Below are 24,006 nucleotides of genomic sequence, written 5' to 3'. Positions count from 1 at the left end.
CAGGGATAACACTTTCCGCCTAGATGATATTTTCATAAAGAAGAGCCTTCATATTCATGAAAAATAAGATTAATGTGGAATGTGGTGTCCCTGATTTGCCTGTTTGGACTGCACAGGCGTATCTGGGACGCTTCTTTACGCAAATGCAGTAAGCTTAGTTTACCATTTAACTCTTAAATACATATGATGGCCTGTTTGTAGTCACTTAGATAATCAAATGAAATTAAAGACCATTTGTACTAGTTTCAAATTGTAAAGGCCTCATTTCCATTTCTAAGATACTGAAAGCATAAAACAGCATAAAACCTGAACAGATTGCCAGTTACACCCAGGCTGTTCTGGTTTAATGCTGGTTGCATACAGCCATGTTCACTTTGCTTCTGAGTGGGAAATGGTTAAAATTGGTTTAATTATCTGCCGAATTCATAATTAACGAAGTACTCTAGCAACATTATAATGAAATAAAAATGAAAGCTTGCTTGTTATATCCCCTGCCATAGGCGGAGGGATATTATTTTGGCGTTGTCATTTTGTCATGCACTTTTGTGTCCAGAGCCATATATTGGAAGTGCTTTGGCGGATTTCATTGAAACTTAGTATGAGTATATATATGGATAAGAGGATGATGCACACCAAATTGCATTGTACACTATCTGTTAATGACAGACTTATGGCCCTTGGTATCTTGAAAAAATGCTTTTTAATATAAGCTTAGAGCTTTATCTCCATTAACACATGAACCAGAGCCATGAAACTTGCCATAGTTGTTCTCAATCATCTGGGGGTGCTTCACATTCAACACCAATAATCCAAGGAGCTAAGGTCAAGGTTGCATATTGAGGTCAAAGTCACAAATTTGATGAATTATTCATTATTTAGTCATTCCTTTACTATGCATCAAGGGATTCTGTAATAACTGCCCACAATTGTTCTCCATTATCTAGCCGAGTGTCAAATATAAGATTCAGGTTGCTAGGGTCATGGTCAAAGTCACACACAAAGGTCAAAATCACACATTTTGAATCCATCCAGAACACTTTTGTGTCCAGAAGAATTTATTTTGCCGGGGATATCAATTCAACGAATTTGCTTGTTTGTGATATATTCATGACCATGCATATCCCAAAAACATGCCTTGAGTTATTATTGTAAAATAATTGTTTAAGTACACAGTTATGTAGGGATGGGAACATATATTGAAATGATATTGGAATATTTTTATTATTTGAATATATTCAAATAATTTACTTTTAATCCTAAGATTCAAATGTATGAATTTAGGAATGTTTGGAACATATTACTGTTCCTGTTGCCACAAATAGCTTTATCAATCTTGTCTTTGTTGCATCTTTGAAAAGGGTGGATAGAGCTAACATTTTTGACAATGATAATTGATATTATGCATGTCATCTGTCGCTTAATACATTTTATTAGTCCCCTACCGGTTTCACCGGAGGGGACTTACGGTTTGCACTCTGTCTGTCTGTCTGTCCGTCCGTCCGTCCGTCCGTCCGTCACACTTTTCTGGATCCTGCAATAATTTTAAGTTCTTAATATTTTTTCATGAAACATGCGACATGGATAGATGGCAATATGGACATTATACACGTCATTTCATTTCGTTACTACGTCAAAAATTCTGGTTGCTATGGCAACAAATAGACTAGAACTACTGCTAAAAATTGTGGTTTTCTGGATCCTGCCATAACTTTAAAAGTTCGTAATATTTTTTCATGAAACTTGGCACATGGATAGATGGTAATATTGACATTATGCACGTCATTTTGTTCCTACGTCAAAAATTCTGGTTGCTATGGCAACAAATAAAAAGAATATTCTGACAATGGTGGAATTTCTGACAATGGTGGAGCTTGGCAATAGTCTTGTTTTCATTAGGTAAAAATATTACCCTCAATGCTCATGTATTTCAATACTATACTTATTATACCCCCATTACTGGTAATGGGAGCTATATAGGAGTCACTTTGTCGGTCTGTCGGTCTGTCTGTCCCGAAAATTTCATCCAATCTTCACCAAACTTGGTCAGAAGATGTAGCTAGATGATGTCTAGGTCAAATTTTAATATGGGTCATGCAGTGTCGAAAACTAGGTCACGGGGTCACTCGTTTTACACAGAAAGTTTGTCCGGACCATAACTATGTCATATATCATTAGATTTTAAAATTACTTGGTACATTTGTTCACCATCATGGGACAGTATGTAAGAAAGAAGTATGAAAGAAGTATGTCAATATCTCAAAGGTCAAGGTCACACTTTGAGTTCAAAGGTAAAATGCTTGTCCGGGCCATAGCTTTGTCGTTTATTGTGAGATCATTTGGCACATTTGTTCACCACCATTGGTAGGTGTGTTGAGTGAAAGAATAACGTTGATATCTCCAAGGTCAAGGTCACACTTTGAGTTCAAAGGTAAAAAATGGCCATAAATTAGCTTGTCCGGGCCATAACTATGTTGTTCATTGTGAGATTTTAAAATCATTTGGCACATTTGTTCACCATCATTGGACGATGTGTCGTGCAAAAGAATTACGTCAATATCTCAAAGGTCAAGGTCACACTGAGTTCAAAGGTCAAAAATGGCCATAAATGAGCTTGTCCTGGCCATAACTATGTCGTTCATTGTGAGATTTTTAACCAGGTTTTCCGAAGGAACAACGAAAAAACTGGTTATTAGATTGGCGAATGCGGGCAGGCTGGCTGGCGGGCTGGCGGAACAAGCTTGTCCGGGCCATAACTATGTCGTTCATTGTCAGATTTTAAAATCATATGGCACATTTGTTCACCATCATTGGACGGTGTGTCGCGCGAAATAATTACGTCGATATCTCCAAGGTCAAGGTCACACTTTGAGTTCAAAGGTCAAAAATGGCCATAAATGAGCTTGTCCTGGCCATAACTATGTCATTCATTGTGAGATTTTAAAATCATTTGGCACATTTGTTCACCATCATGGGACGGTGTGTCGCACGAAAGAATCACGTCAATATCTCCAATGTCAAGGTCGCCACGACTAAAAATATATTTTTTTTAAAAACAAACTTACAAAGGGGGTTAATTTTGTTTGTTCATTTCAAAAGTTCAGTTTGAGTTTTCTCCCTTTATCAGATTTTTTTTCACAATCAAAACCTGGTTTTGTGACAATTTTGTCCCTTGTTAAATCATTAGTTCACCATCATTGGACGGTGTGTCACACGAAAGAATTATGTCGATATCTTCAAGGTCAAGGTCACTTTTTGAGTTCAAAGGTCAAAAATGGCCATAAAAAATCTTGTCCGGGCCATAACTATGTCATTCATTGTGAGATTTTAAAATGACTCTGTACATTTATTTTGTTCACTGTCATTGGATAGCGTGTCATGTGAAAGAATTCAAGAGTTGGAAGGTCAAAATTTCATAAATGATAATGGCATAATAATTCTTAAAAATCGCCATAAATTAGCTCCTCTTGTTTTGTGAAGACAGAATGCAAAATAGTCTGTGTCAATGCATCATGAGGGGGTATACTTCACGTCTGTGACAAAGCTCTAGTTTACAGGTTGTTTATGTCATAACTTGAGCAAGTTAAATAATTCCAAATAGCAGATTGGTGGGATTGTGACTTGTTTAACCTTACTAGTAGTTAGAATCCCAATTGTCTTTAGAACATATATCTGGTTTGAAATAAATTCTCTTGAGACTGAATCAATTGAACAAAATTTTAATAAAATTGGTAACTTATTTCTGATGGAATAATCATGGATTTCATATATGGATTAAGTAAGTAAAATGATTGGTTTGCCTCTGTTGTGTAACTTGTGAGATTCTGAACTGCGAATAACATTTCGATTATCTTGGACAATAGATTAAACATGTGTATTAAATCCTGTGCAAACTGACAGATAAAACCACTCAAACCGGCTCTCACCGGGGCAAAATTTATTTTCGCCATTCATTTTCACCATTTTAATTATTGTTTTGCCACTACAAAATGAGCCATTTTGTAAACATTCTTGAATCATAGTCTTCAATGTCATACATTTCATTTATTCTTTGTTTTATTATTAAAAACTGATATTACACTAGTTCTTACTTGCATGTCCAGTTCAAACTGTGGTCTTGAGTCAACATAAAATAAACATACAATGTAACTCCAATATAAGCCGCAAACCAGGGTTATTACACATATCACATGATAAATACGTTAAATGCTTAGATATTGCCATGTTGTGCTGTCATTGCGTCATTTACCAAAACATGCATAATATTAACTCGTCAGTATTGAAAACATACATTCCACTTGTGTAAAATAAATACATATATATATAAATCTCCAATAATCCAATGTAACACAAATTCAATTCAAACAATTCAAACAATATTAATTATCAGCCTACAATAACGTTTGAGGGAGAAGTAACTTTTCACCGAGCATAAATGAACGTAAAAATAGAGTCATAACTCGAGATGTTTTTCCTACATAATTATGCTCCCCTCAAAAATTTTGGGGGGAGCATTTAGTCGCCGCTTCGTCTGTCTGTCCGTCCGTCCGTCTGTGTGTTCGTGTGTCCGTCCGTGCACAAATTTTGTCTGGGCTATTTGTCAGAAACTAATGACCGGAATTCAATGAAACTTTATGGAAAGCTTCACTACCAAGAGGAGATGTGCATATTATCAGCGGGTTCTGGTCGGATGATTTTTCACAGAGTTATGGCCCTTTGAAATTTTCCATTAACTGTACATATAGTGCAATTCTTGTCCGGGCTATTTCTCAGCAACTAATAACCGGAATTCAATGAAACTTTATGGGAAGCTTCACTACCAAGAGGAGATGTGCATATTATCAGAGGGTTCTGGTCTTATGATTTTTTACAGAGTTATGGCCCTTTGAAATTTTCCATTAACTGTACATATAGTGCAATTCTTGTCCGGGCTATTTCTCAGCAACTAATGACTGAAATTCAATGAAACTTTATCGGAAGCTTCATTACCAAGAGGAGATGTGCATATTATCAGCGGGTATTGGTAGGATGATTTTTCACATAGTTATGGCCCTTTGAAATTTTCCATTAACTGTACATACAGTACAATTCTTGTCCGGGCTATTTCTCAGCAACTAAAGACCGGAATTTAATGAAACTTAATGGGAAGCTTCACTACCAAGAGGAGATGTGCATATTATCAGCGGGTTCTGTTCGGATGATTTTTCACAGAGTTATGGCCCTTTGAAATTTTCCATTAACTGTACATATAGTACAATTCTTGTCCAGGCTATTTCTCAGCAACTAATGACTGGAATTCAATGAAACTTTATGGGCAGCTTCACTACCAGAGGAGATGTGCATATTATCAGCGGGTTCTGGTCTTATGATTTTCCACAGAGTTATGGCCCTTTGAAATTTTCCATTAACTGTACATATAGTGCAATTCTTGTCCGGGCTATTTCTCAGCAACTAATGACCGGAATTCAATGTTACTATGGGAAGCTTCACTCCTTAGAGGAGATGTGCATATTATCAGCGGGTTCTGGTCAGACGATTTTTCACAGAGTTATGGTCTTTTGAAAAATATCTTAAAAAAATTCTTGTCCACCCAACTACTGTGCCCTCAAGACGTTTCCTTTTATCTGAATATATAGTGCAATATTGTGACAAAAAAAAACTTGGGGAGCATCACCCGTCTCCGACGGTTTCTTGTTTATTTAAAGCCCCATTACCACTCAAAAATCAACGAACATTTCCTACAATATTTCGAAAAATAAAGTTAAACAATTAAAAATCAGTGTTCCTTATGGCAATTGCCGAAATTTCAACGCCAGATCTGGTAAAATAGATGTTTGTAGATACAAAATGCTCGTTTTTATTATTGTTTTGCATATTTAATTCCATTTTAATTTTCTGCAATGTTATCTATTTATAGGACACATGAACACTTTAAATGTTCACGTGTCGTATGAATAGATATATTCGCGGGAAATTAAAATGAAAGCATGAGTCCTGAAGACACCACATATCTTCAGATACACTTTTGTATGCCTATTATTATCTCATTAATTTATGGTAGCTGTTATCCAATAAATCACTGATGCAGGCAACTTTGCACCTATACAAGTTTCTTTGCTTAAAAATCGAATTTTTGAATCAGAATTGTGTATATATATATACATATTCGGCTGATTTGCATATATGGTTCCCATCCCTGCTAAGTTTCACCCCCCACCCACCCCACCCTTCAAATTAAAGCCTCTTTGTGAGAAAACTAGTTAAATGCATGTGCTTAAAGTGTCATCTCAGGTTAGCCTGTGCATTCAATACAGGCTAATCAGGGACGACAATTTCCACCTTAACTGCGTTTTTAATTAAAAAAAGACTTCTTTTACATAGAAAATTGCCTAAAAGTGTGAAATGTTGTCCCTGATTAGCCTGTGCAGACTGAACAGGCAAATCTGGGTTGAACCCTTATGCACATGTATTAAGCCCAGTTTTCCCAAAATGAGGCTCATACTGTATGAAGCTATTATCACCTCTTTCTCTGCTCCCAGCAAGCCAGAGCTGGCCCGTCTACGTCTGCAGGCCGGCTGTGTGATCCTCAAGCTGGCAGAGGAGCCCGTGTTTGCAGACCTCATACAGAGAGAGCAGTTCCAGGCCCTGGCCTTGCTTATCAACGTAAGGAGTGGTTTTCATATCTTATTTTATAGGTACATGTAGGTCAGCAGTGCTAAATATGCATTCAAAAGTGGAAACTTAAATAGGAAAAGTCTGAAACCACAAGGCCTAGAGGTTTAGTTCTTGGTTTGAAAATCATACACCGGTAGTGGGCTTTTATCAAATGTTTTGAAGTGTTGACTGTGTTCAAGATTTGCCCTGCCTCGCTAGTTTTGCTAGTTTGATTTCCTGATAAAACGCAAAGTGAATTCAGGTTAGCAATTCGTAGTCATCATGGATTGTGTCCTGTGTTTTAATGTCATAAATACTGACCTGTTATCGTATGCTTATACTTTCCAAGGGGAAATAACTCATCCGGAATTTTAACTGGGAATCTGCCACCTCAATACCGCAATACAGGCCAGGCTAAACACAGTGCAATGCAACCTAGCCAAAAATCGGTAACCAACCTTCAATATTCTTTCCGGATCAACCAGGTGTATACGTGTCTTTTACGGCTCTGAATTAAAATATTGTTTTTCACTTGGTTGATTGGGGTTTTGAATAGATAAATTGTGTTATTTATCTTTTTATTTCTCATTCGGATTAATTTGTGTGGATTTAATGGATTTTGTTTCATTTGTAAAAGGTAAGCCATGCTTGTTTTTATCGAACAATGGTTTATTTCTACCATGCTGGGTGTTTTCAGGCGCGAACGACCACGTGCAAAACGTGCTCTTCTAATACATTGCTAGAACGTGCAAAGCATGTTCTTCTAATGTGTTACGAGATCGTGCAAAGCGTGTTCTTCTATTGACAGATTGTTTATCATTTGCCATTGTGTGCAATAATGATTTTAACGTTCCGTATGACAATCTAATTGATCGTCATTTTATTTTTCATCTGTTTTGAATTAAACTTTTGTTTAATTTATGATCTACGGCAGTATTATTATAATTTTCATTATGGTCAAATAATGATTTTATGTGCCGTATGATAATCTGGTCTGTGACCAGTTTATGGTTGAATATGCTTTGCTCTTGTTTTTCATATATTCGACTACATGATGGTCGCAGAAACAAGAGTGGATAAATACCCGGTGACTTCGCAGATCATGGATGATAGTTGCAGTATCAGTCACCGGGTATCGGGCACGATCGCGACCGTACTATGCTCAGTCTCTTAGACAGTCGGTCAACATCAGACCATATGGCGACACCCGTCAGCCGGTCTTTGCCCGTTGGCATTGGTCAAGGACATCGACCAATGCCGGACCATTTGGCATCCGCCATACGGTCATTATCCGGTGACAACACTGGTCATGATATGACCGGTACGTCACCGGGGACGTTGATCACGGACCATTGATCGACGTCTGACCGGCCGGTCATGTCACCGGTCAGGTCCGGTCATTGATCACCGGTCCGTTCACCGGTCATGTCACCGGTCCGGTCACCGGTCATGTCACCGGTTCGGTCACCGGTCCGGTCATTGATCACCGGTCATGTCACCGGTCCGGTCACCGGTCATGTGTCCGGTCCGGTCATTGATCTCCGGTCACCAGTCATGTCACCGGTCCGGTCACCGGTCATGTCACCGGTCTGGTCATGTCACCGGTCCGGTCCGGTCATTGATCACCGGTCCGGTCACCGGTCATGTCACCGGTCCGGTCATGTCACCGGTCCGGTCATGTCACCGGTCCGGTCATGTTAACGGTCCGGTCACCGGTCTGGTCATTGATCACCGCTCCGGTCACCGGTCAACAGTCATCAGTTAGGCCTGCCACCGATAACACCAGTCACCGGTCAAGAAGAAGAACTCGGTCTTCTTCATTGAATTATTCTCCTATTCTTCGTTGAATACATCGTCTTCATCAAGGATTAGACATCGGACACGCTCTTCTTCGTCGAGCAGTTCTCATCGTCGCGGCTCTCGTAAGCGATCACGTCGTCACTCACGGAGACGTTATTCTAGAAGATCTCGGTCTCATCGCAGCCGATCCACATCTCGGCCGATCCAGATCTCGACATCGCAGGAAACGAGAACTTCGTCAACCTTCACGTAGACATCAGCGGACTGCATTGAGAACAACAGGATAGTTATCGAACATACCTCTCCTTCATTGAGCAGTTTTCGGCGTTGATACGCTTGTAAGCGATCATGTCAATGCTCACGGAGACAATATTGTAGAAGACAATATTTCCAGCGTAGCCGAACAATATTTCGGCATCGAAGTTATATGGATGTCGCCACTTCTCACGTAGGCGTTAATGAACCTACTGGTCATATCGACGTTCTCCATTTTATTCCTTTAGGAATATCATGTCTCCATTCCACGTGTGATGGTTCTTCTTATGGCATCCACACATGTTGCAGTCACCGAGCCGTAGTTGTATACGAACACTAGTTCGTTTAACATTCAGGCTTCGGGATAAGCTGTTCTTTTCTCCACTACGACTACAAGGACACTTATGCCTATTAATACTGATAATCTACCGTTGTTTTTCCGGTTAACATTATCAGATGACTTCGTGGATGGTCATTCTTCTGCACCAGATATTTCCATTCTGACGCAGTTATATTATACCGGTCCCGATCACCGGACATCGGTCACCATTCATCGGTCATATCACCGATCTATGATCACCGGTCAGAATAAGTGATGTCTCATCGCCATCGGATTGGATTTTTTGGCATGATCTTCTTTTCCGAGCAGTGCTTGACATTGATAACAGACCATATGGATTCCACCATTTTTCGGTCTTTAACTGGTAACGTCACCGGTCATATTATGACTGGTCCGTTCACCGGGCTACAGTAACCGGTCATTGACCGGTCCGGTTCGGTCACCACTTACCAATTACCGGTATTCCACTGTGTTTTCATCGGTCAATTTTTAGTATCACGGGTATCGTCTACATTACATAGTTGTATACCCCTGGCTATGATTGTATTGAATACTATATTTTATGGATTCAACAATCTACATGACTTTTTGTGTTTTTCAATACTGATGTTCTACTGGCGACGGTTACCAAATCATGCTATATCTGTTATTTGTACTTCTATCTCAACCGGCTACATGCAGACTACTGGTCTTGCAGATAGATCGGCTGAAGTGGGCTCGGAGACTAGCATTGAGGTCGAACATTACTATTTGACCTCTATTAATTTATGTTCGAGACCCGAAGGATGAATTGTTTTAACCGCCTTTACCTGTCGGCTACAGACTTTGCAGTCAGTGTCACGGACCAGTTGGGACACATTAATGACGCTAGCAGGATTAGCAAGACGACATTTGTATCGACTTCTGCTTTTCTATTGCTCCTACGGCAGTGCATATTTTCAAGCTACTGGAATCAACAAGAGTTCTTATACATAGGATTGCCTATCAGATTGACGGCATAGCGGCTACAGTCTTGTAGATGGCTTAGGACCTATTGAACTCAGATCTTAGATCCTAGGATCTGGAGGGACCTCATCTTAAAAGTTATTCTTCTATTACACTTCTGGCCATAACAGGCCGTCTTCCTATGACTGGTCGTATTCCTTTCGGAATTCGTCCCGGTTAGAAGTCTTGAAGTAAATGGATTAATCAAGTCAGAATTTAAGACTTCCATGCATTCTACCGGCAAGCGTGGACCCGCTTAAGGTTACCCCTAGGGTTTTCACCTTTTTCTGCCATCACACCTCCGATTCCGGAGGTACCACTATCAATCATATTTCCGTACTTCGCAAATCGATGACTTCGCGACCTGTATTATCCAGGATTTTAAAGGCGCCTGTTATTGGTTCAAGAAGAGGCTATATTCTGTAGATAGGTCATAAACTTATAAGTGTTAAACACTGTCCTATTCTACCAATTTTCAAGTGTGTTTGGAGTGGGAAAGTTCGGCTTGCCGTGGTTTCTTTGCCCACCCATCCTTGACAAATGGTTCCGGTCACCGGTCGGTATTTACCGGTCCGGTCACCGGTCCTTCTGCTGAGACGTCTTTTCTTACGTCCGTTTCAGCTTTATTTTTAAGATAATTGTATTAATCTCGGGATTATTTAATGACACAGATTTCCATCTTTTTGTCATTATTTACCACTATTCAGTGGTGTCTAGACTAGAAGATTATCTTGGCAAGAATATAGTTTATTCTACCACAACCTTCCTTACATCTTATACAGATGTGAGCAGATAAGGTTATGGACGATCACATAGAACAACGTATCTTGATTTTCTCAATTATGTGGTATCCTAACGAATATCACCTGCACATCTACATCTTGAAAATCGAAAATTCTTTTTTAGCTGTTTTTCATTTACAACACATTTTCACGATTCCTTTGTGATGGTTTCAACTATCACACATCGGTCGTGGTTTACTTACAGACACGGAGGTGATCATATTGTCACTCCTTGTAACTGGAAATCAGGAACTTATTCGTTCTTTGCAAGAACAACAAATTTTCTCTATCATCTTTCTCATACCAGTTCGTCTCAACGCCCTGTTGGACGTTTTGTCCTGCAGTTCTTTCTTTCGAATTATTTTTCCGTTGGGTTCAATAATGTAATTGCGCATGCGCGGCAGTGAAGTTGCAGACGAGTTGCATGGTGTACATAGTATATCAAAGAATGTTGTTTATCATCAAACGCTAGTTATTAGCGTTATGCGATCGTATATCGCAGTGTATACCGGTATGCTGAACAACGTCAACAATGCAGTTCACAGAAATCGATCCAGCAGGGTGTGCGATTGTTATACATTCGTCCATTGACATAAACTGGAATATCTTGCCTTCTTGGTGAGTTTTTGCAATAACTGAGTTTTTGCCATAATTTCATGAAATATACTTAATGAACCATGGGATTATGGTGCTACGACCTTTTATGTCTCCTGTACAATTATTTTCAGGAAACTTCTTCACAGGTCAAATATCATATCTCACTGAGACATATTTTTACTGATCCAAACATGTGCCACTTCATGTCTGGCCATTAATAACTTTTAGTTATCTCTACAGAAGAACGTTTTTCTGTTAGAGTTTTAATCCTTGTTACTTGTGCAAGAATAATTCCATCAGAACTGTATAAAGGTTCTATGGAAATTCATTTTTTACTGGGTAATTGAGAGCATAGTTATTACCTTAATCACTCTGCTAGATACATAGAGGTTTTTCTCATCTTTTTCTTGATGATAAGAAATTTGTTCTTTTCTTCATCAAAGGATAGAGATTATGCTTTTGTATACCTTGTTTTGTGTAAGTCATCGCAACTCTGTGCTGTCTTACCTATTTTGGAACTGATCCAAACTATGGAACGTCAACACTATGTTTTTCGTTCCTTTACCTTCTTAAGCGGTTTTGACTTGTGTAACATGTTGGGATGCTTAATGAGCTCCCTATGAACCTTTTTCATCAGGCTTATTAACAGTTCCAATATAATTTTAAGACGGTTTTCCTTCTTAGTATGGCTTTTACCATACGGAGAAGTGAAATTCATGCTTTTTCTGTTGAATACGACCAATTCCAGTTGGATCTATTGTCGTTTTCACTTTGTTGTGTCAGCCAGGATTCCTTGCTTAATATCAAGTCCTCTATATGGCTTCTACCTTCAAGTTTCCAAGTTTTCTTAAACTGGTAGTCATGAAGATGAGGATAAACTTCTTTGGGCAATCAGGGCTTTGAAGTTCTATCTCAGCAGTGTTAGTCAGAAGTCCATTCGAGGTTCTCAAAGACACTCTTCATTTCCCCAAAAAAGGGGGGGGGAGATGTGTCTGCGGCTTCTTTTTCTCGGGGTTAGACCTCGACTAAGGAAAGTTACTCTTATCCTATCTAAGGATTCATTCCTTTTTAGGATCTGACCGCATGAATTAAGAGCTCTGTCTGTTTTGTGGGCATATATTAATCACACCCCACTTTTTGACATGCTCTAAGCTGTTTACTGGAGGAATCCGACCACCTTGTCATCTTTTTATCTTCGTTTTCTGAAGTGCCAACAATACAATTTGTATACGTTTGGGCTTGTTGTGGTTTCACTAACGGTAGTGTCTTCTTTACGACATAGACATATTACTCTGTCCGAGAAGTCATAATTAATACCGTTTTAACGAAGATTACTTGATATCATTAGCTGATAACCCTGTTTATGGGTTCTACTGTGTTGGGAAAATATATACGAACCTTCCCACCGCAGCTGCAAAATCAGCATACGATAACAGGTCAGTATTTATGACATTAAAACAAATTTTTAAAATAAAATTCATTTTAATTATTAAATACTTACCTGTTATCGGTAAGTCCCACCTCCCACCCCGCTATTCGATTAATATTTTTGTATATATATTGAAAGAATATTGAGGGTTGGTTACCGATTTTTGGCTAGGTTGCATTGCACTATGTTTAGCCTGGCCTGTATTGCGGTATTGAGGTGGCGGATTCCCAGTTAAAATTCCGGATGAGTTATTTCCCCATGGAAAGTATAAGCATACGATAACAGGTAAGTATTTAATAATTAAAATGAATTTTATTTTAAAAATTTGTTTTTTTAAACGGTGCGTAATGCTTGTGCGTGAAGTATCTTCCCTGATTTGCCTTATTTACAGTTACACTTTTATACTTTCTGCCTTATCTTAGAAGAAACTTCCTTTAACTAAAAATACCATCATTGTATTGGGGGCAGCATTTACCACTTATATTTCTGTATTCAGGACAGCTGTTATCACGTTCGTGTGAGGTTTGCAGAGAAGCTCAACAAGGGGCTGTTTGCTATGAAGCTTCCCCTGGAGTTCATGTCCATATTCAGCCTGGCAGCCAACGATCCAGTGAGAGAGAGGCGCATGCAGATCAAGAAGTTCATTCAGCAGAATATCCAGCGACGGCGAGACTTCCTAAGGCAAAATACCAAATTGGGAGGTGTGTCATGTACTTGATTTAAGCTGAAGTACACTGACTTTAAAGACGGGAAGCCAATATATAATAGATAGTTAATATATTTTACCAGTTAAAATCTTAGAAAAAACTTATGATCTCTTTAAGCCCACATTTATGGCTCATCATGATGAAACTTGGTCAGAATTATAAACTTGACAATATCAAGCCTGAGGTTAGTTCTGGGTACCAGGCGTCAAAAATCTAGGTCACCAGTTCAAATTATTATTTTTGGTTACTCTGTAGAGGTGACATTTTTTAGTATGCTTGTTACCCTTCTAGAGGCCACATTTATGATTCATTATTGATGAAACTCTGTCAATGTTGATCTTGACAATATCTACTGGTAGTCTGATTTCGAATCTGAGTCATGTGCGTCCTAAAACTAGGTCACAGGGTCAAGTCTTAGAAAAACCTTTAATAACTCTAGAGACTACATTTATGACTCTGTCTTGATGAGACTTGGCCAGAATGTTTATCTTGACAATATTTAAGGCAAGCTTGAATCTTTGTCATGTGCTTCCAAAAAAACACAACCAGGTCAAATCTTAGAAAAACGGCATACCACTCTAGGACACATTTACAAATAAACTTGATGAAATTTGGTCAGATTGTTTATCTTGACAACATCTAGGCTGTTTATCTTGACAACAACTAGGCTGTTTATCTTGACAACATCCAGGCAAAGTTCATATATGAATAATGTGAGGTCAAAAGCTACTTTACTAGGTGAAGTCTTCAACTATTGGTGTATGTTGAACAGGTAAAGGCTTCAGGGCCATGATGGCTGTTTGTCTCACATTACCTGTTTTCTTACCAATTTCAGGGAAGATGTTCTTATATCTGCCAGACTATGTGATGCCGTACACCATACATCTGTTAGCACACGATCCTGATCTCAAGTCATACGAGGACGTGCAGGCATTGAAAAACATCAAAGAGTGAGTGTTTATAAATGATGACAAGACCCAAGAAATAGGATGTAAAAGTTTATTTACGCCCTATTCTTTAAAAACCTAGCTTAATGCTTGCGTGTAAAGTGTCGTCCCAGATAAGCCTCTGCAGTCAGCACAGCCTTATCAGGAATACTTTCCGCCTAAACTGGATTTTCTTTAAGAAGAAACTTTCTTTAAACAAAATGTTCCATAAAAGGGGATAGTGTCATCCCTGATAAGCCTGTGTGCGCTGCGCAGGCTAATCTGAGATGACACTTAATGCACATACATTTAGCCCAGTTTTCTCACTTTTGGCTTTTATGGAATTTTGATATAAAGGTAGTCTCTTCTTAATGAAAATCCAGTTAAGGTAGTAAGTGTCGTCCTCGAGAATTATGTGCAAACTGCACAGGTTAATCTTGTACGACACTTGCGCTTGCATAAAGTCCCATTTTTCCAGAACATGACTCAAATACAGCTGAACTTGAATCTCCAGTCGCCATGAGTTCACAAATGAGGTATCTATAGTGTTACATGTTATTACAGAGACATATATAGTTTAATTATGCTCCCCCCAAAAACTTTGGGGGGGAGCATATAGTCGCCGCTTCGTCTGTCCGTCCGTCCCTCATTCTGTCTGTCCGTGCACAATTTTTGTCCAGGCTATTTCTCAGCAACTAATTACCGGAATTCAATGAAACTTTATGGGAAGCTTCACTACCAAGAGGAGATTGCAATTTTTGTCCGGGCTATTTCTCAGCAACTAATGACCGGAATTCAATGAATTTTTATGGGAAGCTTCACTACCAAAAGAAGATGTGCATATTATCAGGGGGTTCTGGTCAGATGATTTTTCACAGAGTTATGACCCTTTGAAATTTTATATAAAAAAATTCTTGTCCCTCAAACTACTGTGCCCTCAAGACGTTTCCTTTTATCTGAATATATAGTGCAATTTTGTGACCAAAAAAACCTTGGGGAGCATCACCCGTCTCCGACGGTTTCTTGTTTACATATAATTATATAAAATAAGGAGCGTAAATGTAGATGAATTAAGCGGAAACCTATCAATAATGGAATTGTCTGAGATGCCTGTGGTTAATCATGGAGCACATGGTAGACCCCAGTGAAGACTACAACTACCACTTCTTTGCTTCTTGAGCCGCACTCTGGGGATTCAGGGCTCAATTCATGAGCATAAAGTGTTGCCTCAGATTAACATGTGCAATCGGCTCAGGCTTATCAGGGACAACACTTTCCACCTAAAATGGATTTTTGTCAAGAACAGTTTAAACAAAAAATACAATAAAAGCCGTGTTGTCCCTGATTAGCCTCTGCGGACTGCACAGGCTAATTAGGGACGACACTTAAACATTAAACCCCCTATTTGTTCAGAGCGTGACTCGTATGCATGTATATTATATTGTATGTTAGATGTCTGTGGTTCATCATGGAACCCCTGGTGGCCCGCAGTGAGGACTACAACTATCATTTCTTCCGGCGCCTCATTGAGAACATCAAGCAGGCCAAGGACGCTCAGGGACCTGAAGAGGAGGACACTAACAAGGTAACGCAGTGTACCTGGCTACTTGAGCCGAGCTCTGGGAAAACGGGGCTTTAATGCATTTGCCTAAAGTGTTGTCCCAAATAAGCCTGTGCAGTTTGCACAGGTCAATAATGTAGATTTTCTGCCTTAACTGGATTTTTGTTTTGATGAGACTTCATTTTAATGAACAATTTCATGAAGTGGAAAGTGTTGTCCCTGAATAGCCTGTGCCGACTGCATAGGCTAATGTGGGATGACACTTTGCAAATTCAGGAAGTCCAGTTTTCACAACACAACTGGCTATAAGTGTGTATTTAACCCTTTATTGCTCAGATACCCATTATGTAGTTTTTTCAAAATTCATCAGCTTTCTGTGCAGCCAAGCTAAACTAAACATGTTTGAACTACATGAGAATGTATGTTGTGCTTGCTGATCACAGAAGCTGTACGCTGTGTGCGATGTAGCTCTGGGACTTCTACAGAAGAATCTCACCAACATCGTGCTGAAGGACAGCAATGTGGACCCAGTGTTGCCTGCCAAACTTTTCACCAAGCCAGACAAGGTATGCGCTCGGAGTCCACATGTGAGGATGGTGCATTGTTTAAAGGTCTCGGTGGCGTAGTGGATATAATGTCTGCCTATTGACCAGGAGGGCACTGGTTTGGTCTCCACTGTGGGAGCGTTCTTTATATATCCCCTGATTACTGGTTCCACTCAGGAAAAAAACCTTGAGCGTCTCAATAAGCTTGAGATTTTTTATGAAATCTAGCCACAATAAAAAAAGTTAAATCTTAGCTTAAGACATATGACAGATGTAGTTTTAATATGAATGTTTTGTCCATTTGAGTACATTATTACTTTGTGATAAGTGTTTAAGATTGCTTTGGTAGTATATATTTGACTTCATTTGTAAGTGCATCTTATTGGGGGTATACAAACTGTTTATAAAACTGTTAGCATATTTTATGTTTATTGACCAGGTTTTCCGAAGGAAAAAACTGGTTATTAGATTGGCGAATGTCGGCAGGCAGGCTGACTGGCGGGCGGAACAAGCTTGTCCGAGCCATATCTTTGTCGTTCATTGTGAGATATTAAAATCATTTGGCACATTTGGTGATGTGTCGCACGAAAGAATTACGTCGATATCTCCAAGGTCAAAGTCACACTTTGAGTTCAAAGTTTAAAAATGGCCATAAATGAGCTTGTCCAGGCCATATCTATGTCATTCATTGTGAGATTTTCAAATCATTTGGCACATTTGTTCACCATCATTGGACGGTGTGTTGCCCGAAAGAATTACGTCAATATCTCCAAGGTCAAGGTCGCCACAACAAAAAATATATTAATTTTTAACAAGGGGGGTAACTGTTCAATCGGTAACAATGCACATTGTTGAGTTGGTCTCCCTTTATAAGACTTTCAAATTGAAATCAAGGTCGCCCCGATTAAAATAGATTGAATCTTACACAAGGGAGGTAACAATGCACATTTTTAATTGTCTTCCTTTATCTGACTTTTTTTCAAATTGAAAACCTGGTTTTGTGACAATTTTGTCCCTTGTTTTTTACTTAAACTTTAGTTATTTTATAAGTAGTTTTAGCTTTTATTTATTTTATATAACAGCAAAGATTTTTGCCGATTCTTAGTAATTGCTTAACACCAAACACTTATAATTTTTCAGATGGTTCTGAATAGCACAGTGTATTTACCAAAGGATTTCAATTTCGAGAAGGTACAGTTGTTGTTTTTTATTCCCTCCTTGAAAAAAGATGACAAAAGTTTAATTGAAAACAATCATCCATTCTGTAACATGAGACTTGTTCTGGAAAAATCAAGGATGACTCCGTTTTTATGGTATTTTTTGTCTAAAGATAGCCTCTTTGGGAAAACTGAATTTTTGCGGAAAGTGCCGTCCCTGATTAGCCAGTGCAGACTGCACAGGCTAGTATGGGACAGCACTTAGCACACATGCATTTAGTCCAGTTTTCCTATATTGAGACTCATATTCATGTCACAGAAAAAAGTGCAAGGAGAGTCCGCTGATGTGCCCGCCCCTGTGTCTCCCCTGGTCACGGGTGGCATGATATTCTACCGGGGTCGTAACCAGCCCAAGCCCACAACCCTGGAGACAATAGTTGTAGAGAGCCCAGGGCCTGTAGTGAACCCTCTCCCCATCTGCCCCAGGGAGCCACGGCCCAAGAAGAAACAGAAACAGTGAGTAGCACATCAGGCATTCAATTTCGCAAATTGATTGTTACAGTCATAGTGGTAATAATAGTCTGTTGTTCATAAAACTTAAATTGAATTACAATACAAGCAAGTGTTATGTTTTTACGACATGTCACTTGGAGTGTTGTAAAGTAATTTAGTCTGGCTCTGGGAATCGGGTGTCATGCATGTGCTTAAAATGTCTTCCCAGATTAGCCTTTGCATACAACACAGGCTAATCAAAGACGCCTATTTTCGTTTTTATGGTATTTAAAGGGGGGCTCTACTTGACGAAAATCCAATTCAGGCCGAAAGTGTTGTCTGTGATAAGCCTGTGCGAACTGAGGAGCTTATCTGGGACAACACTTAATGCACATTTGTCAATTGCTTTGTCCCATGTTTCACTGCTTTGTCCCATGTTTCACAGGGAGGAGACCAGCCAGGAGGACTCTAGCGAGTCTGAGAAGGCCTCACCCAAGAAGAGAGCTGTCAAGTCTAGAGGGTCAAAAACTGCAAAGGGTACAGCAGTGTCTGACGAGGCGAGTGAATCTGGCGACGCAGGAAACACTGAGGGCTCTGAAACTAACTCTGAGCCGAAATCCACCCCCTCTCCTAAAAAGACTGGACGTGGACGACGAAAGAAAGTTGTAGAGGTAGAACAAGGTGATCAGGGAGAGGAAGTTGCTGTACAAGACTCGTCTGAGAATGTGGAGGATTCCCCCGAAGATATAGAGACGTCAGAAGCGAAGGATACCTCGACACAGGACTCTGAGAATTCTCCACCCAAGAAAAGACTTCTTAAAAGAACAATGGCTGAATCAAAGACAGCCGCTAAGGAAAGTAAAAAGGCTAAAAGAACTGATAGTGACAGTCCTGCTTCTATTAAAAGTGATAATGCTAAGAAGAAAAGTGTGCAGAAAAAAGGCAAGGGGGTTGTGAATGGGGCGGGAAAGGGGAGGGGTCAAGGTGTGAAAAGGGCGGCATCAGCTGAGGAGGAGGGGGAGGGAAAGGAGGAAATAGAGGAAGAAGGGGAAGAAAATGAAGAGGAGGAGACTGTATCTCCCAGCAAGAAACGCAAGTTTAACTTGGAGAAAGATGCAGTTCCAGCTGCTAAACTGACCAAGAAGGCTGCTGCTAAACAGAAGTATGTGCTGTAGATGGTGTTATATGATTTTTTTGGCAATTTGATGGAATTATATGATTCACAAAAATGTTAAGTTTCTATGAATGCACGCTAATGAAAATTTGCCTGTAAATTTCAGGGCTATAATCCACTTGAAACAAAAATGCAATCAGTATGCCAATTAACAAAATTCAGACAAATTTTTAATGTCATAAATACTGACCTGTTATCGTATGCTTATACTTTCCAAGGGGAAATAACTCATCCGGAATTTTAACTGAGAATCCGCCACCTCAACACCGTAACACAGGCCAGGCCAAACATAGTGCAATGCAACCTAGCCAAAAATCGGTAACCAACCCTCAATATTCTTTCCTGATCAACCAGGTGTTAACGTGTCTTTTAATTGTTTTTCGATTTATTTCACTTGGTTGATTGGGGTTTTGAATAGATAAATTGTGTTATTTATCTTTTTATTTCTCAATCGGATTAATTTGTGTGGATCTAATGGATTTTGTTTCATTTGTAAAAGGTAAGCCATGCTTGTTTTTATCGAACAATGGTTTATTTCTACCATGCTGGGTGTTTTCAGGCGCGAACGACCACGTGCAAAACGTGCTCTTCTAATACATTGCTAGAACGTGCAAAGCATGTTCTTCTAATGTGTTACGAGATCGTGCAAAGCGTTTTCTTCTATTGACAGATTGTTTATCGTGTGCCATTGTGTGCAATAATGATTTTAACGTTCCGTATGACAATCTAATTGATCGTCATTTTATTTTTCATCTGTTTTGAATTAAACTTTTGTTTAATTTATGATCTACGGCAGTATTATTATAATGTTCATTATGGTCAAATAATGATTTTATGTGCCGTATGATAATCTGGTCTGTGACCAGTTTATGGTTGAATATGCTTTGCTCTTGTTTTTCATATATTCGACTACATGATGGTCGCAGAAACAAGAGTGGATAAATACCCGTTGACTTCGCAGATCATGGATGATAGTTGCAGTATCAGTCACCGGGTATCGGGCACGATCGCAACCGTACTATGCTAAGTCTCTTAGACAGTCGGTCAACATCAGACTATATGGCGACACCCGTCAGCCGGTCTTTGCCCGATAACATTGGTCAAGGGCATCGACCAATGCCGGACCATTTGGCATCCGCCATACGGTCATTATCTGGTGACAACACTGGTCATGATATGACCGGTACGTCACCGGGGACGTTGATCACAAACCTTTGATCGACGTCTGACCGGCCGGTCCGGTCACCGGTCCGGTCATTGATCACCGGTCCGGTCATTGATCACCGGTCCGGTCATGTCACCTGTCCGGTCATTGATCACCGGTCCGGTCCAGTCATTGATCACCGGTCCAGTCATGTCACCGGTCCGGTCATGTCACCGGTCCGGTCCGGTCATTGATCACCGGTCAACAGTCATCAATTAGGCCTGCCACCGATAACACCAGTCAACGGTCAAGAAGAAGAACTCGGTCTTCTTCATTGAATTATTCTCCTATTCGTCGTCGAATACATCGTCTTCATCAAGGAGTAGACATTGGACACGCTCTTCTTCGTCGAGCAGTTCTCATCGTCGCGGCTCTCGTAAGCGATCACGTCGTCACTCACGGAGACGGTTTTCTAGAAGATCTCGGTCTCATCGCAGCCAATCCACATCTCGACAGCGCAGCTGATCCAGATCTCGACATCGCAGGAAACGAGGACGTCGTCAACCTTCACGTAGACATCAGCGGACTTCATTGAGAACAACAGGATAGTTATCGAACATACCTCTCCTTCATTGAGCAGTTCTCGCAGTTGATACGCTCGTAAGCGATCACGTCAATGCTCACGGAGACAATATTGTAGAAGACAATATTTCCAGCGTAGCCGACCAATATTACGATATCGCAGTTATATGGATGTCGCCACTTCTCACGTAGGCGTTAATGAACCTACTGGTCATATCGATGTTCTCCATTTTATTCCTTTAGGAATATCATGTCTCCATTCCACGTGTGATGGTTTTTCTTGTGGCATCCACACATGTTGCAGTCACCGAGCCGTAGTTGTATACGAACACTAGTTCGTTTAACTTTCAGGCTTCGGGATAAGCTGTTCTTTTCTCCACTACGACTACAAGGACACTTATGCCTATTAATACTGATAATCTACTGTTTTCCGGTTAACATTATCAGATGACTTCGTGGATGGTCATTCTTCTGCACCAGATATTTCCATTTTGACGCAGTTATATTATACCGATCACCGGACATCGGTCACCATTCATCGGTCATATCACCGATCACTGATCACCGGTCAGAATAAGTGATGTCTCATTGCCATCAGATTGGATTTTTGGCACTATCTTCTTTTCCGAGCAGTGCTTGACATTGATATCAGACCATATGGATTCCACCATTTTTCGGTCTTTAACTGGTAACGTCACCGGTCATATTATGACTGGTCCGTTCACTTGGCTACAGTTACCGGTCATTGACCGGTCCGGTCACCAGTTACCAATTACCGGTATTCCACTGTGTTTTCATCGGTCAATTTTTAGTATCACGGGTATCGTCTACATTACCTAGTTGTATACCCCTGGCTATGATTGTATTGAATACTATATGTTATGGATTCAACAATCTACATGACTTTTTGTGTTTTTCAATACTGATGTTCTACTGGCGACGGTTACCAAATCATGCTATATCTGTTATTTGTACTTCTATCTCAACCGGCTACATGCAGACTACTGGTCTTGCAGATAGATCGGCTGAAGTGGGCTCGGAGACTAGCATTGAGGTTGAACATTACTATTTGACCTCTATTAATTTATGTTCGAGACCCGAAGGATGAATTGTTTTAACCGCCTTTACCTGTCGGCTACAGACTTTGCAGTCAGTGTCACGGAACAGTTGGGAAACATTAATGACGCTAGCAGGATTAGCAAGACGACATTTTGTATCGACTTCTGCTTTTCTATTGCTCCTACGACAGTGCATATTTTCAAGCTACTGGAATCGACAAGAGTTCTGATACATAGGATTGCCTATAAGATTGACCGCATAGCAGCTACAGTCTTGTAGATGGCTTAGGACATATTGAACTCAGATCTTAGATCCTAGGATCTGGAGGGACCTCATCTTAACGTTATTCTTCTATTACACTTCTGGCCATAACAGGCCGTCTTCCTATAACTGGTCGTATTCCTTTCGGAATTCGTCCCGGTTAGTAGTCTTGAAGTAAATGGATTAATCAAGTCAGAATTTAAGACTTCCATGCATTCTACCGGCAAGCGTGGATCCCCTTAAGGTTACTCCTAGGGTTTTCACCTTTTTCTGCCATCACACCTCCGATTCCGGAGGTACCACTGTCAATCATATTTCCGTACTTCGCAAATCGATGACTTCACGACCTGTATTATCCAGGATTTTAAAGGCGCCTGTTATTGGTTCAAGAAGAGGCTATATTCTGTAGATAGGTCATAAACTTATAAGTGTTAAACACTGTCCTATTCTACCAATTTTCAAGTGTGTTTGGAGTGGGAAAGTTCGGCTTGCCGTGGTTTCTTTGCCCACCCATCCTTAACAAATGGTTCCGGTCACCGGTCGGTATTTACCGGTCCGGTCACCGGTCTTTCTGCTGAGACGTCTTTTCTTACGTCCGTTTCAGCTTTATTTTTAAGTTAATTGTATTAATCTCGGGATTATTTAATGACACAGATTTCCATCTTTTTGTCATTATTTACCACTATTCAGTGGTGTCTAGACTAGAAGATTATTCTTGGCAAGAATATAGTTTATTCTACCACAACCTTCCATACATCTTATACAGATGTGAACAGAGAAGGTTATGGACGATCACGTTTCTTGATTTTCTCAATTATGTGGTAACCTATTGAATATCACCTGCACATCTACATCTTGAAAAGCGAAAATTCTTTTTAGCTGTTTTGTATTTACAACACATTTTCACGATTCCTTTGTGATGGTTTCAACTATCACACATCGGTCATGGTTTACTTACAGACACGGAGGTGATCATATTATCACTTCTTGTAACTGGAAATCAGGAACTTATTTGTTCTTTGCAAGAACAACACATTTTCTCTATCGTCTTACTCATACCAGGTCGTCTCAACGCCCTGTTGGACGTTTTGTCCTGCAGTTCTTTCTTTCGAATTATTTTTCCGTTGGGTTCAAATAATGTAATTGCGCATGCGCGGCAGTGAAGTTGCATAGTGTACATAGTATATCAAAGAATGTTGTTTATCATCAAACGCTAGTAATTAGCGTTATGCGATCGTATATCGCAGTATATACCGGTATGCTGAACAACGTCAATAATGCAGTTCACAGAAATCGATCCAGCAGGGTGTGCGATTGTTATACATTCGTCCATTGACATAAACTGGAATATCTTGCCTTCTTGGTGAGTTTTTGCAATAACTGAGTTTTTGCCATAATTTCATGCAATATACTTAATGAACCATGGGATTATGGTTCTACGACCTTTTAAGTCTCCTGTACAATTATTTTCAGGAAACTTCTTCACAGGTCAAATATCATATCTCAGAGAGACATATTTTTACTGATCCAAACATGTGCCACTACATGTCTGGCCATTAA

The 24,006-nt window shown here is 39.8% G+C and overlaps 1 protein-coding gene across 1 annotated transcript in view; it reads left to right on the top strand.

The window, feature by feature from the left end:
* LOC127879950 (sister chromatid cohesion protein PDS5 homolog A-like) overlaps nt 1–24,006 on the top strand; it is a 107,883-nt gene that overhangs the window by 75,482 nt on the left and 8,395 nt on the right. Inside the window, exons 24-31 of the mRNA XM_052427082.1 lie at nt 6,537–6,660; nt 13,335–13,539; nt 14,381–14,495; nt 15,924–16,056; nt 16,476–16,598; nt 17,718–17,768; nt 18,054–18,250; nt 18,672–19,388. Coding sequence (XP_052283042.1) covers nt 6,537–6,660; nt 13,335–13,539; nt 14,381–14,495; nt 15,924–16,056; nt 16,476–16,598; nt 17,718–17,768; nt 18,054–18,250; nt 18,672–19,388 — 1,665 coding nt within the window. The remainder of the gene's footprint in view (nt 1–6,536; nt 6,661–13,334; nt 13,540–14,380; nt 14,496–15,923; nt 16,057–16,475; nt 16,599–17,717; nt 17,769–18,053; nt 18,251–18,671; nt 19,389–24,006) is intronic.

This window comes from Dreissena polymorpha, chromosome 4, assembly GCF_020536995.1.
Source record: "Dreissena polymorpha isolate Duluth1 chromosome 4, UMN_Dpol_1.0, whole genome shotgun sequence".
In the NCBI taxonomy this organism is placed as follows: domain Eukaryota; kingdom Metazoa; phylum Mollusca; class Bivalvia; order Myida; family Dreissenidae; genus Dreissena; species Dreissena polymorpha.
The sequence above is the reverse complement of the archived record's forward strand: the minus strand, read 5'-3'. Positions and strand labels throughout refer to the sequence as shown.